The following is an 18,138-nucleotide window of genomic DNA, read 5'->3' on the forward strand; positions in this document are numbered from 1 at the left end:
AAATAAAAATAGAATTCCGAACAAAAACTGAGACTTCATTGTAGTCAATGGAGTCTGTTCATCTCCGTTTGGGACATGTGCCCTATCCGGCACTACCCTTATTTCTGTTGTTCTGCACCTCTAAAGGAAGAAAGAGAAGGAGTTCAGTGCCAGGCCCGCTCTCACCACTGGCTCCAGAGACAAGATCTCCATCCATGGTGAGTATACAACTGCCGTGACATGACTATTGATGTACGTGAAGCAGGCTGGCTGTTTGGGTGCAATAGCTAAACCAGCCTTATTCTCTGTCTCAGAATCAGCTGTGACATAGGCAGAGTCTGGCAGCCAGCCGCTTTAAGGACATCACTAATTAGGTGCTGACACGGGGGGGGGGCTCCTATCAATATCGGAACAAAGCAGGAATTGGAGCAGGACTGATATCACAACATGTGGCAGCTATCAGTGCAGTCTCAATAGTTTAATTAGAGCCCGCTGCAGCACTTTCAGTAACGCGGTACCTTAATGCAGCATGTCCACATAGGGGCGGACTGGGAACTTAAGTGGCCCTGGGAAAAAACTAAAAGTGGCCCCATGTTGTAGGCAGGTCCAAAAAGACAGAAGGCAGGGCCAACACAAGTAGGAAGGGACAACAGAAGTAGGCCAGGCCTGCAATACCATAGTGCAGCACAAAATACCACCTCAACAGAATCAAATACCACCGTGCTGCACAAAATACTGCTGCCCTCACCATAGTATCACTGTATTCAGGGCAGAGATACAGCTGAGTTCAGGAGGGCACCTGCAGCAGCTGGCATAATAATTGCTGAGAGCATCAGATTATTATATACCCAGCTGGCAGCCATGAGGAGAGCTCAGGTGGTCCCAAGGGCATCGGCCCACCAGGTAATTTCCCTATAAGGTCTATGGCCAAACCGCCCCTGCTTCCACGTCACAAGCGCCACATGACCGTGCCATGTGGTTGTACCCTCACACTTTGGGGCACATTTATTAAGATTGGCGTTTTGAACAATGGTCTTAATAACCCCAATACCTGGTGGTGGATCCGCTTGAGTTATGAAGAGTGGCCGGCCTTTACATAACTTCAGCGGATCCTCGGCCACTTCTAAATGTAAGACAGCTTCCTATATATGTCTTACATTTATACAATTTTCTACGCCTAAAACAGGCGTAGAAAATGGTAAATGAGATGGCCTGGCGGCCCAACCCGCCCATGCCACAACCACTTTATTGAGACCTGGACCTTTGCGCCACAATCTGCGCCAGAAATACGCCTAATTTAGGCATGTTTCTATTTGACAAATGACCCCCTTTGTGTTTCCAGGAGTTTGAATTTAGACACTTCAGTGACCATGGACATACTAACCTCCCCTGATCTGTCCACACTGTGATGGCGACTGAGTCTGTTGCTGACAGACAAATCTTCAAATTCAGATAAGATGCGGTTCACAGTCCCATCTTCCAGTTGGATCTGTTTCTGTTTACTCCTGTGGAGATCTCCCTGCAACCACAGCCACGCCTGCTTCCTAGAAACGTGGCAAGCAAGAGATTATTCTCATATACATAGTCATAATCAAAAAACACATAGATTGTTCTATTTGCTGTAGAGCAATGCTATTTAAAGGCTATGAACACCTTTGGCGGCCAATTTTCTTATCATTCCATTTCACAGATTTTGGGTTCAAAAACATTTTTTTTCGACTAATCTTTACAAAAAAACTTTTTTTTACAGTTTAATCTATAGCCTTCACTTTCAATGTATCTGCAGACCATTTCTTTCTGTTTTAAAGTGAATCCTTCAGAGAGCTGCTCTGACGGCTTGATCTGTAGCCCTTATCTCTGAACTCCTGACAGAACTTAAATGAGTGTCAGGAGTTCAAAGATAAGGGCTACAGATTGAGAAGCCAGAGCAGCTTCCTGAAGAATTCAGTGTAAAGCAGAAGGAAGTGTCTGCAGATACACTGAAATTTGAAGACTGTGGAACATAAACTGTTGAAATTTTTTAATAAAGACCAATTGAAAAAAAGATTTTTTGGGTGAAATATTTATGGAGATCTGGTTTCGGTGCTGGTCCCAGAAGTGTAGCTTTTGAGGTCGTTTTGACACAAGCAGAGTGCTTCCCTCCTCTCTGTGTTGGAGACATGCTAATAGGCTGGCTGTCTGGCTCATATCATTAACTAAGCCAGCTCCCTTCTCTCTCTCTCTCTCTCTGCATCAGCCGTGACAGAGAAGGGAGCTGGTTTAGCTATTGAACCGAGCAAGACAGCCAGTCCCTTCATCAGGTCACCAACATCGAGGGGGAGAGACTCCCTGCCTGTGTTGAAACAGAGAAAACTACACTTCTCGTACTATAGGACTGATCACATAGTTTTCTATGGCATCACTTTAGTGTCCAGTGGCATCACTTTTGATAAAGGACATTGCCCATGTTTCTCTGTCTAACCTGGGACATCAGAAAAGTATAACTTTGTCTTCAGTTATGTCCGGCTCAGGCATAAAATAACTGGCAGGACATAACGCAAACTAAAAAATTGGAACCAAAGTCACTTGTGAATCTTCTCAAAAGTCTTATCTCAAAAACTGTTGTATCAATGAGATTTCCTGGTCAGGAGAGAAGCTGTAAAGGCCCTATTAGTATGCATGATTTCAGGCCAGTTATCAGGAATATGAACTCTTGTTCCCAATAATTGGCCTGTATATTCGAGCAGCCGATCAGGCTGATGGGCATCTTTCATCAGTAGAATTAGAATTACTGTGGATTTTGCAGTGTTACAGTATCTTCAATCTCATCTAACCCAAGCCTAATTTTTACTGCACAGTTTAGCCCTTTTAATGTAGAGGAGTGAAACCCATGGTGAAAGCTTCAGGAAAATCCCTATGTTATATAAGTGGATTCACATCAAAATCCACTACCGGATTTACAGCAGAAATACTCCTCTCTGTGTGCAGCTATCCTAAAGAGTTAAAGGTAAGTAACTTACTCTTCCAAAAAGTGCTGCTGGGGTCCAATGATGGAACCAGGTCGACATATCCTAACCCAAGCGATTGCTTCAGCATGGGTGAACCTGTAGTGCTTCATGATATAACAGGCAATCAGGGTACCTGTCCTGCCGAGACCAGCTGTGGGGAACAAGGAAGGAAGACAAAGCATGAAGTCGTCAATGAGTGAAGGATGAAAGCAGAAAGCCATAAGTCTAGTGAGGCAAACTCAGCCTGGACACACCCTCAGTGCACTTAACTGCTCATTTGCATATGGATTGAAAGTACCTTGATTTTTAGGTGAAAGGAATCAATACATTCAGTTGAGCCCTACAAGGCACTGTGTTCTCCAGGACCTGGAAGCCCCTTTTCATATGGCCAGGCAGAGTGCAGTCTACACGCATAACATGTCTACTGGCCAATCGATGGCCTCCGCTATGATGTGTGCAGGCACAGCACACGACCACTGCTGAGGCCACTGCGTATACACATCACACTTCTGGTCCAGCAGGGACTGGACGGGGAGGAGAAGGGAGCCAGAGTCATGGTGACAGGGGAGTCTTTACACCCAGCCTGGCCATATGAGAAGGGGTTCCTGGTCTTGGAGCCTTTAACAGTGACTTTCCTGGTAACAAATTCCCTTTAAATGGTTGTCCAGTTTAGAAAACCCATCTTTAAACACCCTATTAAAGAGGTCCCTTTGGATGAACAGATATATTTGAGCCTTACATACAGTCCAGAGATCAATGAGAATTGGGTCATGCTCCATTTCACTTACGGTAGTGCTGCAAAACTGAAAACCTGCATGCTAGGATCCACTACAGATTATAAAGGATCACAGGGGCGAGACACTAGTGATTAGCTTATAGAATAAGGACCCTTTAAACAAAAGGATCAGTCCAAGGTATATAACCCTGTGGTAAAGTGCACGGTAAAGTCCTGGAAGGGGTGTATATCCCACCCAGGTTCCTCAACTGGATGAGGTAAGTAAAATCCAGGAAGATAGCACTGCCTTCAGCAAACGTAGTTGCTGGAGCTATTTTTTGTTAACGTTCAAGGGCTGGATTTTATTTAGACTGGGAAGGTAGGTTTGGTAGTGGGACCACCCCAGTCCACCCCCATAATTGCTGAAGTGCCATAAAATAAAGCATCGTTTGGACTTTAATCCTTTTGTCTGCAAAGGAATCTGTCATCGCCGCTCTGCTTGAGAGAGCAATCCCTTACACCCCTTTAAATAAACTGGATTTTTAGCAGAAGTTTAGTAAAAGCCTGATATCTGAGACTGCTCTGCTACACTGCACAGTGTATCCACATGTCAGTAAAGGGGAATTCCAGTTTGTTTGTTTTTTTCTTATAAAATAAGAAATTATACAAGTGTCAAATATGCATGTATATGTAATTATTTATTTTGCTTTCATACCTTTCTTATATAAGGTTGTTGACCCCTATCAGCACAGCAGAACTGTATAGCCCGTGAATCAGTCCTGTGTAATGCACCCATGGCCTCACTGAAACATGGCATCAGTCATGTGACACCCCACTGACATTCAGCAAGCAACACTGTTACATGACATACATGTGCTGGGTCACAACACATGACACTTCCATACATAGGAGTAATTGTGGAAACTATTGTGACTATTACAACAACTACTTCACTGGATGTGATTTTATAGGTTGGGATTAATTTATAGGTTGGGATTAAATTTGATGTAATTGTGAGCTGGTCATCTTGTTGTATACTTCACTGTATGTGTCTTTACATGGCTGCCTGTTTATAAGTGATTTGTAAAATGGCTGCCTGTCTGTAGGTGGTGTGTTGTCAGGTTGTTAAAAACAAAGTTAACAAAAAATGACACATACAGGGTAGAGGATAGGGAACAATGCTAGATGTGCTTCTACACTGACAGACAAGGGAGGCTGCTGCAGGCAGTAATACTGTATATAGTGCACATATGTGCTGCATCTCAATAAACTGCTATTCACCTGTTAGGTATCTGGACAGATAACTAAGATGAGCTGCACCATTTATTTTTTTTAGACAAAGAGGCTATTGCACGGATATATTAAATGTCTGCAAGCAAAGTTTTAAATACATGTATATTACAAAATTGTAAACCTGCCTATTCTGTAAGAAAATCAAATCATTAAAACCGGAATACCTCAATAAATAAAATAATGATGTGTTCACCATTTGCTGCAGCAGAAAACCTACTTTGTTTCCCTTAATCGCCAAAGACCAGAAATCTAATGTCTGGCAACTAAAGGGTTACAGAAAACTGTACAGCGCCTGTGCTCCAGAGATTCTACAAAACCATTCACATTTACTCTACAATGACTATAATTATATGACTTCAAGCCAAGGAGTGTGTTAAGTGCACATTAATTACCGCCACAGAAATAGAAATATTTACATGAACGGCCTCTAGAGGCAGCTGATACCGTCAAGGCTTTACATGAGGCAACACAGCATCACCTGCTGGGCAAAGATGGTAAAGCAGTATTTCAAGGGGCTTTTACAGTTTTATGTATATAAAGAAAATTATGGTATAATGATTAATAGTTCTGTACAATAAAAATTTTGCAACTCTCTAAAATACATTGTGTTTCCAAGATCTTCAATCTCTTGTTGAAACCGACTGAAAACAATAATTGTTTATATCCGGAAACTGAAAACCTTTTCTGAAAACATTATATAGATCTGGAGAACCTCGATGCACTGAATAAGTCGTCCATTACCAGGACAGGTGCTCACCCACTGGATGTTCCTCTTTCAGAACAGGACCATTTTAAAAGGCTATGTACACCTTTGGAAGGACATTTTTTATTACTGCATTGTACTTATATTGAGATAGACATCATTTTTTATGTTGGTCTTTATTAACAATATGGAATCCTTTTTTCTGTACAGAGCTGAGATGCTCTAGCAGCAGCCTGTGGATTTTCTGTCTTTTCCGTCAGTTGGGTTGCTGACGGGCTCCTTATCTCTGCTCTCTGACATTATAAACACTCATTATAGCTCAGTTCTTATATTACTGATAAGAATGTGGCTTAAATAAGTGATAAGTGTTTATGACCTCTCAGTAGTTTAGAGAGAAGGTTTATTAGATGACCAGCACAAAGTGAAAGTACCAGTCACACTGCTAGAAAACAGCTAACCCTTTGTGACAGATTGGCTCAAAAGGCCAATTGAAATTATGATTTTTAGCTAAAAATGAGTAAAATGCAATCACAAACAAAAATTGCCTCCAAAAGGTGTACATAGCCTTTAAATAAATTAAAGGGGTTCTCCATTTAGACAAACTATATCTTTGAAGGGTCCCTTTACAATAATCTGATCAGGATGGGTCCTACCCTGCAGTCACCTCCCCCCCAGCAAACTTCTGTAATGTGTGGGGAAGCCAGACAGTAGATGTTTACCATCCTTGCACCACGGGTGAAATTAAGCATCTATTTCATGTATAATGCAGCATAGGGCAGCTCCCTCAATGACCTCAGGGTATACGGAAACCCCTTTAAAGGGGTTGTCTCACTTCGGCAAGTGCCATTTATTATGTAAAGAAAGTTAATACAAGATACTTCCTAATATATTGTTATTGTCCATATTGCTTCCTTTGCTGGCTGGATTCACTTTTTCATCACATTATACACTACTCATTTCCATGGTTACGACCACCCTGCAATCCAGCATTGGTGGCCGTGCTTGCACAATATAGGAAAAAGCACTAGCATATTTGCGCTCCCGCAATCTCGGCCGCCAGAGAGGCCAGCACTTTTATCTTTAGTGTGCAAGCACGGCCACCGATGCTGGATTGCAGGGTGGTCGTAACCATGGAAACGAGCAGTGTGTAATGTGATGGAAAAATAAATCCAGCCATCAAAGGAGGCAATATGGACAATCACAATACATTAGTAAGTGGCTTGTATTAACTTCCTCTACATAATAAATGCTATTTGCCGAAGTGAGAAAACTCGTTTAAGTTTAAAAAGCCTTCTCCTTTGTTAGATGTACGCTTGTCACTGTCAACTGCTCAGGGCTGATCAAAGACCGATGGGGTTAGATCGAGAGGTGTGAACAAAAACCAAAGTAGGATAAATGTTTTTGACAACAGATGTCACAAAATAGCTTACTTTACATGTAAAGGGGTTCTCCGAGACCAGGAACCCCTTTTAATATTGCCATGCAAGGTGCAGGGACTATAAACAGAAAGACTCACCTGGCAGCAGAGCTCCAGAAGCAGCACTGGCCTGCCATCTCCTCTGCTTCTGCTCCCCAGTGGACCAGAAGTGTGATCTGCCATTTACACGCATGTCAGTGCTGACAGCCAATCAGAGGCCTCAGTGCCATGACTGCACACATGTACAATGAGGGCACTGATTGGCCGGAGGCAGACACATCCATGTAAACGGCACATCACACCTCCTGTCCAGCAGGGCCCCAGAAACAGAGGAGATGGAACTGGTGCACTGGTGAAAGGGGAGTATTTTTTTAATCCCTGTCTGGCATCTCGTTATGTAGCTTAAGTTTAGCTTTCTGTTCATTCCGACAAACAATTTCCCCCCTATAGATGCTCAGAAGCAAGACTTATTAACTCTAGTGAATGGGTCTGAGAGAAAAACAGACTGCGCATGGACAGTGAGCGCGGTCCACTGAAAAACGTGTCCGGACAAATGTAACACTGTTCATCTGAAAAAGGTCTAGCACATGTCTAAACCAGCCATATCAGCATTAGGCAGTAAAATAACTCATAAATTACCTGTGATGAACCTGGAGAGGAGTCCAGTGGAATGAGACGCATGCGCAGATAAAGCAGAGGTTAGCACACATCACTTCACTGCGCATGCGCAGTACACCTCACATCACAGTGCATCCTTGGCTTTATCTGCACAAAGTCCATTTGGCCAATACTGCTGGAGTCATCTCTGGACTCATCTCGGTTACTTTATAAGTTCTTTTAAAGCTGGTTTTGACAAGGCCATGCTTAGAAAGGTAACCTCCAGAAGTAAAACTCTGTATAATGCTAGCGGATCAGCGGTCCAATCCTAATGCCGAAAGGGAGAGTCCCTGGACTATTTCCTGGTTATGGAAACCAAAAAGAAGTCCGTGCCCCTGCACAGTTGCTCTGGAATAATGGTTCCATGAACTGTACTGCCAGTTTAGATATAATGTCAGGTATCCTTTGCAGCATCCACATCAATGGGAGGAGAATCCCAGATACGCCACCGCTCAGCAGACTTTAACATACCTTTACAGTGAACAGCAATAGCCCCATCTGTATTCTCACAGAGGTTCAGGAATCGCCGTACTATGCCATCGCTGGGGGTGCTGCCATCTACAAAGAACAGGTCGTAGTGGTCAAAGCCAGCATCTGTAAAACGCTTGGCGTCGTAAATCTTCTTGTTGAGTCGGATGATGGCGGTGATGTTGTGTTTTCTGAAATATGGGAAGTATGCTTCTGGTGCATGGAGGGGATAACCTGGAAAATGAGAAGAAAGTGAACTGTTCACTTCTCAACCATATGTAAGATGCTACATTTCATGGGTTCAGCAAAAAAATCCCACATGTGTAGGAGCTGTTAAAGTAGCAGTCTGTGCCCACCACTGCTCCTCTTCTGCTAGTAGGCACGGCTGCTGCCTTGGCTCCAGGGCTCCGGTGTCCCAGGCCCAACAGCACCTCTCCCTTCCTTTCCGGAGGTTTCAGCCTCCTTCCACATAGGCTGAGGCCTTTTTCTGCCCTAATTTTCTCCAGGTTCCAGTTCACTAGTTTCCTGCAAAATTGTGCCGTTCGTTTGCCTGTTCTGTGTACAGACTACTGCCCGACTTCTTGAACTGAACCTTCACTGCCTGATCTCACTCTTGCCCGATCTCTGTCCTGACCTCGGACTGTTTATCAGATTGTGCTTACTCCACACTAGTATCCCTTGCCCCTGTGGGACATCACTTGAAGAAAGACTACTCCAATAGGTTGAAGCCTGGTGGTTCTCCTGCAGTGGTGTTCAGATCCCTGTACAAGGGTAAAGGGCAAAGACCAGGGGGAACCCTTAGATAATGCTCTTAGGAGTATCCCTAAGTGTGACACAGCGGATCCACATCTGCTCCACTACTGCAGTATGGTACAGGGTCAAGTGTCCCAATAAAATATTTTATCCACTGTAGTGTCCACACATTTGGTATCTTCAATAGTATGTGATTAATGTAAATTACTGTACATTGGTTACACTAACAGATCTTTAAGAAAGCATATTTCGGAACATGTAAGAGACATCTAAAAGCTTATGGTTGTGAAAAAGTCTTCTGACCATTCGAGGGGTTGACTGGAGGTATAAAGTTCATGCTAGGGAAGCATTTTGGATACAGCAAATGGAAACAAGGTTTCCAGAAGGCATCAAACGGGTCGAGCAGTCATAATATTCATGACCTATCCTCAAGATAGGTCATTAATATCTGATCGGTGGGGGTCCGACTCCTGGCACGCCCCACCCCTACCCCCGATCAGCTGTTTGAGGAGGCAGCGATACTCAAGTGAGAGTTGCTTCCTCTTTGATTTTCTAGATCTAGATGGCATGCAGGTAAACACTGAAGAGGAAGCACCACGGCCTCTTCGAAGAGCTGATCGGCAGGGGTGCCCGGTACCAGATCTCCACCAATCTGATACTGATGACCCAGGCTGAGGACAGGTCACTGCACAACCCCTTATAATCTACATTCTGACATAATGAGGGAGATTTACCAAGACTGGCATTTCTAACACCAGTCCATGAGGGTGTGATTATGTGAGATGGGCCAAAATTATTAAGTGCAAGCTAGGAACTGGTCTAGTTTTCAGGCATTACTTGTGCCAGAAAACTGGCATAAGTAACAGAAATGTGCCAGTCCACTAAGACCCCGCCCCCTCCCAACCACATTTAACAAAAAAGAAGGGGCAAAAAGTTGCAAATTTCTGAGCAAAACATGGCTTGTGCTAAAAATGTGCATCATTTTGGAGCCACAATTCTGGCGCAGGGGATATGATTAGTCCCCACAATAGTGTTTTCAATGATGGAACAGGTAAAGCCCCTATTTCAGGCAAACATGGTGTGACTATTTTTCTTGTTTTATGCTGGACTTACCGTTTTCAATTTTGCTTTTTGGATGAGGGCCACTGAATGCCAGAAATTTCCCAGGGACAATCCAGTTGAAATCCCCATTCTCCACTCTCTGGGAACACAAGAAAGAGTTACAGACCTAGTGTCATATGGCCTCACATTTACAGTTCTGTCACAGAGACTACAGTGGGTATTATGAAAGGAACATACAGTATTCATTTTTTAAAATATTTTATGTATTCATCACAGTTTTGCTGCAGTTTTTCACCATTAATCTTAGTTTGGAAATATTGTGCCCACATGTAAAAACACAGATTCATTTTTTTACGGAGAGGTATTTCTTGTAACGTCTTGGATCTCTTTCTTTCCCATTATACAAGCATACAATACATGCAGTAAGGTCCGAAGCTTCCAGGCAGCCAGAGTCAATCACTGGCTGCCGCGGTGGTATGTAACTACACCTAGACGTTGCCACAGTATATTAAAGGGGGCTCTCCTAGAGGTTTAGAAATTCTGCAGGGAGGAAGTGGCTGTGTAAAATTAAAAAAAGACCTTACTCACTTATAATGACCAGTGGCTCCCTCCCCACCTCCCTGATCCCCACTGGGCTGCAGTGGTCACAAGCCGTTCATGCCCCGGCTGCAGCAGTCACTTGAACAATCAAGGTGAAGCCATCACTACTTGCCCATTTTAAGGGTGCATTCACATGACCATAGGTATTTTGCGGTCCGCTAAACGCAGATCCGCAAAAAATACGGATGACGACCGTGTTGCATCTGTTCTTTTGTGGAGCCATTGTAACAATGCCTATCTTTGTCTGCAAAACGGACAGGAATAGGACATGTTCTCTCTTCTTTGCAAGGCTAGGGAACAGACATAAGGATGCGGACAGCTGTCCGCATTTTTTGCGGACCCATTGAAATGAATGGGTCCGCATCTGATCCACAAAAAATATGGTTGTGTGAATGGGGCCTAAATGTAAGAGTTTTTTATTTTTTTATTTTACACAGTCCCCTGCTACCTACTAAATAAATAAAAATCTTGAAGAACCCCTTTAAGGTAAGGCTCTGTTCACAACTCCATCAAAACTTATTTTTCTGTTTCATCATAGGAGCAGTAAAATAAAAATAACAGTTATGATAGACACCAACGGATCCTACATGGACCTTATAATGAAGTCCACTGGGGTTGTCCATCAATGTGACAGGAAGAATAGTACTGCATGCTGCACTACTCTTTCTGTCAAATATGTGAATTTCCTGACAGGCATTGCGGGGGGTATTTGTACTATTGGATAACCCCTTTAACTTATAGTTTTATCTGAGCCTTAAAGGGGTTCTCCGGGAATGAAGAAAATGAAAATACTTAAATATTACTTTATTATAGATATATACCAAAATACCTTTCATTAGTTATAAAGGCTTGTTTTGTCTAGGGAGCAATCATTAGGGGAAATAAAATGGCCACCGTCCTATTAGTACACACAAAACCTGTCCTAATCACACAGCAGGTCAAGTTACTTCAGAACACGGAGCTAAAGAGCTGCCTCATCCTCCTCTCTGCTCTGCTTGTCAGGGATTATAATCCTGAATACAGTTTAATATGATCTTCAGCTGAACCTCTGTAGTAATGGAGTCCATGAGGAGACATGAAGTACAGAGAAGATGGACAGACTGTGGTAATGGAGACTGCATACAAGTGCTGCTGCCCATTACCTCCACCCTCCACCTCCATTCCCACAGAGATTCAGCTGAAGATCATATTAAACTGTATTCAGGACCATAATCCTTGACAAGTAGGAGAGGAGGATGAGGCAGCTCTTTATCTCAGTGTACTGAAGTAACATGTCCTCCTGTGTGATTAGGAAGGTTTTGTGTGTACTGATAGGACGGCAGCCATTTTATTTCTCCTTATGATTGCTCCCCAGACAAAACGAGCCATTATAACTAATGAAAGGTATTTTGGTATATATCTATAATAAAGTAATATTTCAGTATTTTCATTTTCTTCATTCCCAGAGAACCCCTTTAGGCTGGGTTCACACCTGAGCGTTTTACAGCGCGTTCCTACGCGCTGTAAAACGCACAACAGGCAAGAACCAATGGTTCCCTATGGGAATGGTTCTCACCTGGGCGTTTTACAGCGCGTACGATCGCGCTGTAAAACGCCCGACGCTCAAACAAGTGCTTGAGCTTTTTTTTGGGCGTTTGTCGCGCGTTCCCGCACATAGATATTCGGGAACGCGCGACAATGTGTGCACGCCTGTCTCTGTATGCGCGATTGTAAACGCCCGTACAATCGCGCATACAGAGCGCTCGTTTCAGAACGCTCAGGTCTGAACCCAGCCTTAAGGAAGGAAAGGAAAACAGGAAAAACTCTTCAATATTCTTCTCCTTGTACAAGAACAATGCAAGAAACCCACCTCATAATGTTCATATTCATCCACATCGAAGTTTTCAAAGTTAAAAAACCCGAGATGGAGCGCCTACAAAGAGACAATCACACACTGGTATTATCAAACTCGTAAATACACTGGTATTTTTAATAGAAACTCCATCCATATAAAGCGGTTCCTTACTAACTACAGTATATGGCAGCTTTATTTATATTAGGCCTCCTGGTCCTGTGAGTGACATTGATGCACAAGGTGCTCGCCCCAGGGATCAGCACCTGTGCAATTAGCCAAGTACACTACAGCTGGGCACACTGCGCAGGCACCGAAAAGGATAGATGACGGCGCATGTGCAGAATTTCAGGTGGGTCCCGGCCACCAGAGAGGCTGCCATTTTTCTTATAGTGTGCAAGCACGACCACCACTGATGGATTACAGGGTGGTCGTAACCATGGAAACGAGCAGTGTATAATGTGACAGAAAAATTAACCAAGCCAGCAAAGGAAGCAATATGGAGAATCACAATACATTAGGAAGTGGCTTGTATTAACGTTCTCTACATGATAAATGCCACTTACTGAAGTGAGAAAACCCCTTTAAAGAGAACCCTTCACTAGAATAAAACATCTAAACTAACTATACGGACATGGAGAGCGGCGCCCAGGGATCTCCCTGCAGTTACTATTATCCCTGGGCGCTGCTCCGTTCTCCTGGTATAGCCTCCGGTATCTTCATATGTTAGGCTCCACCCAGGGGAACCTGCCAGCGTCTACTTCTCCCATTCTGTAGCGCTGGCCAATCGCAGCGCTCAGCTCATAGCCTGAGAGAAAAAAAAGCCTCTCAGGCTATGAGCTGAGCGCTGTGATTCGCCAGCGCTACAGCATGGGAGAAGGAGACGCTGGCAGGTTCCACTGGGTGGAGCCTAACATATGAAGATACCGGAGGCTATACCGGGAGAACGGAGCAGCGCCCAGGGATAATAGTAACTGCAGGGAGATCCTTGGGCGCCGCTCTCCAAGTCTGTATAGTTAGTTTAGATTTTTTTATTCTAGTGAAAGGTAAAGGTTTAAGGGTTTTTTTTATGGCAAAAAAGGACAAAAAAAAAAAAAATGTGGAAGCACCCAAAAGGTTTCACAATCAGCATGGGAGTAGCTTTAACAGGTGCAGAGGTGGCTGCAGCATTTAGGGCTCTTGCGCACAAACGTATTTTCTTTCCGTGTTCGTTCAGTTTTTTTCAATGGGTCCACAAAAAAGAAAAAACGGAAGTTACTCCATGTGCATTCCATTTCCGTATTTGTCCGTATTTCCGTTCCGCAAACATGTTCCTATTATTGTCACGGACAAGGATAGGACTGTTCTATTAGGGGCCAGCGGACCGCAAAATATATATGGCCGTGTGCAGGAGCCCTTAGGGTACTGGCATGAGCAGTTTTGCCTCATCACAGGGGTTTAATTTTACATTTTTACACAGATTCTCCACTTCTGCCTCCACAGTGTATAGTATAATAGTAAAATGCCAGCATTCTAGACACACAAATTATTAGCTTCTAGCTCAGTGAAGGGGTTGAAACTATGAAGCACTCTAAAAAAAAGGGCAAAGTAAAAACTACAACCTGTTATATTTTATTATGTAATTGGAAACAATTTGGTCTTTTTTGGGAGTGTTGTAGTAACACTTATATCCTCTGGGTGGCAGCATCTGCTTACAAAATAAATAGCTCCATGCCATAGTATTCGTGGAAATGATTAAACGGCGTTCCCATTTGTGCTGTATTTAGAAATGATTAAAATCAGCATCCATGTATAAATACAATACTAGGATCCCGGCAGCTGCACGAGTAAAGGGAAGCTACGACAGAGGATAAAGCAGAAGGCTTAGTGGCCGATATCAGACAGAACGACACCACCCTGTATAATGGTTGTCATCTCCAGACAGTTTGTGCCTGGCTAAGGGTAGGGACACACAGAGATTTTTGGACGAGGTTTGGGGGCAGATCTGCCCGCAGGATTTTCAGCCAAAGCCAGAAGTGGATCCTCCAGGAAAGAGAAGCATAAATCCTGCCTTTATATTTCCGATTCCTTTCAAATCCACTTCTGACAAATAATCCTGCAGGCAGATCTGCATTAAAACCTTGTCCAAAAAACTCTGTGTGGCCGTAGCGTAATGCTCCCTAACATATATAGGATACTGAAACGTGACATTTAGATACAGCTGCATTTACCTTGCGGAGGCCCTGCAAACACTCCAGGATGGTGAGGTTGTAAGTGCAGTTTCCAAAAGAAGCATCTCTGCAAAAAGACAGATCATACACAGTGAGTGAGGGAAGTCAATCAGAAGCCTGCAATGTCCTAACATCCTTAGGTATGTGATAAAGGCTGTGACTGCAGGAGCCACTGTCGCAGACTGTTGTATTTGCCCTGCAGCCAGCACTATTTCCCATCACAGAGATGGATCCTTCTGTGATGCCTAATGGACTTCAACATATAAGTCAGAGAAGTCTGTTGGGAGTCATTGGTATCAGTCGAGTGATGGATCCGGCAGAGAATTGTGGCTTCTGTTATAACAAATGCCACCAGTCCACCAGGTGGAGGGGGCTGGTTACTGCAATGGGAGCAGCGCTGCAGTAATCAGCTCCATCTACTACACAATGAGCGGGGCCTGCTTCCAGCGCTGGAGCCACCGCAGAAGAGCTGATCGGCAGGGGTGCAAGGATTCCGACTCCCACCAATGGGACAGTGATGACCCATCTTAACGATAGGCCAACAATAGTAAAGTCCCAGAGGACCCCTTTAAAGAGGACCTGTCACCTCTCCTTTCATGTCCGTTTTAGTAACTACTTTTATTCCCCATGAAATAACAATTCTGGAGCATCTATTCTTATGATTCTATGTTGTACCATTCCCTTATTATTCCAGCTGGAAGTTATGAATAAATTGCTGGCAGTTTGCATTGAAGGTCCAGATGGGTGTTACCCCGGTTGAGGGTCTGACACTGGCAGAACAAATAGAGTCAGACTGTGCAGGGACACACTCCCAGCTGGTAACACCCCCCTGGACCTTCACTGTAAACTGCTAGCAATCCATTTATAACTTCTAGCAGGAATAATAAAGGAATGGTACAACATACAGTCAAAAGAATAGATGCTCCAGAATTGGTATTACATGAAGAATGAAAGTAGTTCCCCTTTAAAAGGAGTCATCTGGGACTTTTTTTGTTGGCCTATCCTTAAAGGGGTTCTCCTGGCTTTTAATATTGATGGCCTATCAACGGGATAGGTATCACGATCGGCGTAACTGTCACATACGTGACACGGAGGGAGGAAAAGAGGGAGGCCCTGCCCTAGTGAGAGGGAAGGTGGTGACCCCTGACTCACCTTGCGGCTGGCGCCTGGCTGCCCTGTCGTCCCTAGACGGGTTCCTCACCCGTACGCCGATCACGTGCCTAAAACCCTGGCTTTCCCTAGGATGAGCCCTAGATAGTGAACAGGGCGGTGGGAACACTAGTCCGCACCACTAGCTCTAAAGGAAAACACCAAGGGGAGGACAGACAATACAAACTAAACATATAATCCCAGGAGGGCAACAACAGGAGACAACAAAAGCCCAACAGGGATCCGGAGGGTAGCACTCTGGAACAACAACCAGATTCTCAGCTCCAGTGGGTCAGCATAGATGTCCAGGCAGGAAGCTCTATAACTGGCAACAAGAGAAGTGTGAGAGGAGAATATAAGGAGTTTGGGAGTGGCAGACAAGAAACAGCTGAGGAGGAGAAGCTACGGATCCCTGAGTGAGACAAAAAGGATAGCAAGGCAAACACAGAAAACAAACACTAAGAAACACCGTGATCTTTAGACATAGAGCGTGCAGCCACCCGCTGCGACTTCCTGACCCCGGGTATAACGGAGTCAGACGTGGCTCTTGACACCCTCGTGACAGTACCCCCCCTTTCACGAGGGGCCTCCGGACACTCAGGACCAGGTCTCTCCGGATGAGAGACATGGAAAGCCTGAATCAACCTGTTGGCGTTTACCTCTGACGCTGGAACCCACATTCTTTCCTCGGGACCGTAACCCCTCCAATGCACCAGATACTGAAGAGAGCGGCGGACCCGACGAGAATCAACAATTCTGGATATTTGAAACTCCAGATTACCATCCACAACAACAGGAGGAGGTGGCAGCGGTGATGGTTCTAGAGGTGGAACATACTTCTTGAGCAGCGACTTATGGAAGACGTTATGGATCTTAAAAGTCTGAGGTAGCTCCAGGCGAAAAGCCACAGGGTTAATGACGGCTACAATTTTATAAGGACCAATGAACCTAGGACCCAGTTTCCAAGAGGGAACCTTCAACTTAATATTCCTAGTAGACAACCACACATAGTCATTCACTCCTAGGTCCGGACCTGGCGACCGTTTCTTATCGGCCATGCATTTGTATTTACCACTCATATTTTTCAAGTTAGCTTGCACCTTCTGCCATACCGATGAAAGAGATGAAGAAAACCGTTCCTCTTCGGGAACCCCAGAAGACCCCCCCTCTTTGAAAGTACAAAATTGGGGATGAAAACCGTATGCACCAAGAAATGGTGACTTGCCAGTGGATTCCTGACGGCGATTATTTATGGCAAACTCGGCTAACGGTAAATATGATGACCACACCTCTTGGTTTTCAGACGCAAAACACCTTAAATATGTTTCTAGGTTTTGGTTGGTACGCTCAGTCTGTCCATTCGACTGAGGATGGAAAGCTGAGGAAAAGGATAAGTGTACCCCTAAACGTGTACAAAAAGCTTTCCAAAACTTAGAAATAAACTGGGTTCCCCGATCCGAAACCACATCGGAAGGGACCCCGTGAAGCTTCACGATTTCACTGATAAACACCTGAGCAAGAGTCTTAGCATTAGGAAGTGCGGGTAGCGCAATAAAGTGTACCATTTTGCTAAACCTGTCTACTACTACCAAGATAACTGTTTTACCCGCAGACAAAGGTAAGTCAGTGATGAAATCCATTGATAGATGTGTCCATGGTCTATTGGGGATGAAAAGTGGCAATAAAGACCCTGCTGGACGTGTATGAGAGACTTTCGCGCGTGCACAAGTAGAACAAGTAGACACGAAATCTATTACATCCTGACGCAACCTTGGCCACCAAAAACGACGAGACAATAGCTCCAAGGTTGCTTTACTACCCTGGGTGCCCAGCAAGTGCCGAATTATGATGTTCCTTCAATAACTCAAGACGCAGGTTTAACGGTACAAACAATTTCTCTGAGGGGCAAGAGGCCGGGGCGTCCCCCTGGGCCTCTAACACCTTTCCCTCTAGAACAGAGTGTACAGCAGAGACAACCACTCCTCTTTGTAAAATAGGTACCGGATCACTAACATTACCCCCTCCAGGGAAACTACGAGACAATGCGTCTGCCTTGGTATTTTTTGCCCCAGGACGATAGGTGATTACAAAGTTAAATCTGGTAAAGAATAGCGACCACCTAGCTTGTCTAGGGGTGAGACGCTTAGCCGATTCTAGGTACAGAAGGTTTTTGTGATCCGTAATTACCGTGACGGGGTGGATTGCTCCCTCTAAGAAGTGACGCCACTCTTCAAACGCCAGTTTAATCGCCAACAGTTCCCTATTTCCAATATCATAGTTCTTTTCTGCTGCAGATAATTTTTTGGAAAAGAAA

The 18,138-nt window shown here is 44.3% G+C and overlaps 1 protein-coding gene across 2 annotated transcripts in view; it reads right to left on the minus strand.

Moving 5' to 3' along the window:
* Positions 1-18,138, minus strand: part of CDC14A (cell division cycle 14A) — a 94,149-nt gene that overhangs the window by 25,556 nt on the left and 50,455 nt on the right. For both annotated transcript variants that reach the window (XM_044300796.1, XM_044300795.1), the window contains exons 6-11: positions 14,676-14,742; positions 12,484-12,546; positions 10,086-10,173; positions 8,223-8,453; positions 2,979-3,117; positions 1,364-1,523 (exon numbers count right to left, since the gene is read on the minus strand). In XM_044300796.1, coding sequence (XP_044156731.1) covers positions 1,364-1,523; positions 2,979-3,117; positions 8,223-8,453; positions 10,086-10,173; positions 12,484-12,546; positions 14,676-14,742 — 748 coding nt within the window. The remainder of the gene's footprint in view (positions 1-1,363; positions 1,524-2,978; positions 3,118-8,222; positions 8,454-10,085; positions 10,174-12,483; positions 12,547-14,675; positions 14,743-18,138) is intronic.

This window comes from Bufo gargarizans, chromosome 7 (genome assembly GCF_014858855.1).
Source record: "Bufo gargarizans isolate SCDJY-AF-19 chromosome 7, ASM1485885v1, whole genome shotgun sequence".
NCBI classification, from domain to species: Eukaryota; Metazoa; Chordata; class Amphibia; order Anura; family Bufonidae; genus Bufo; species Bufo gargarizans.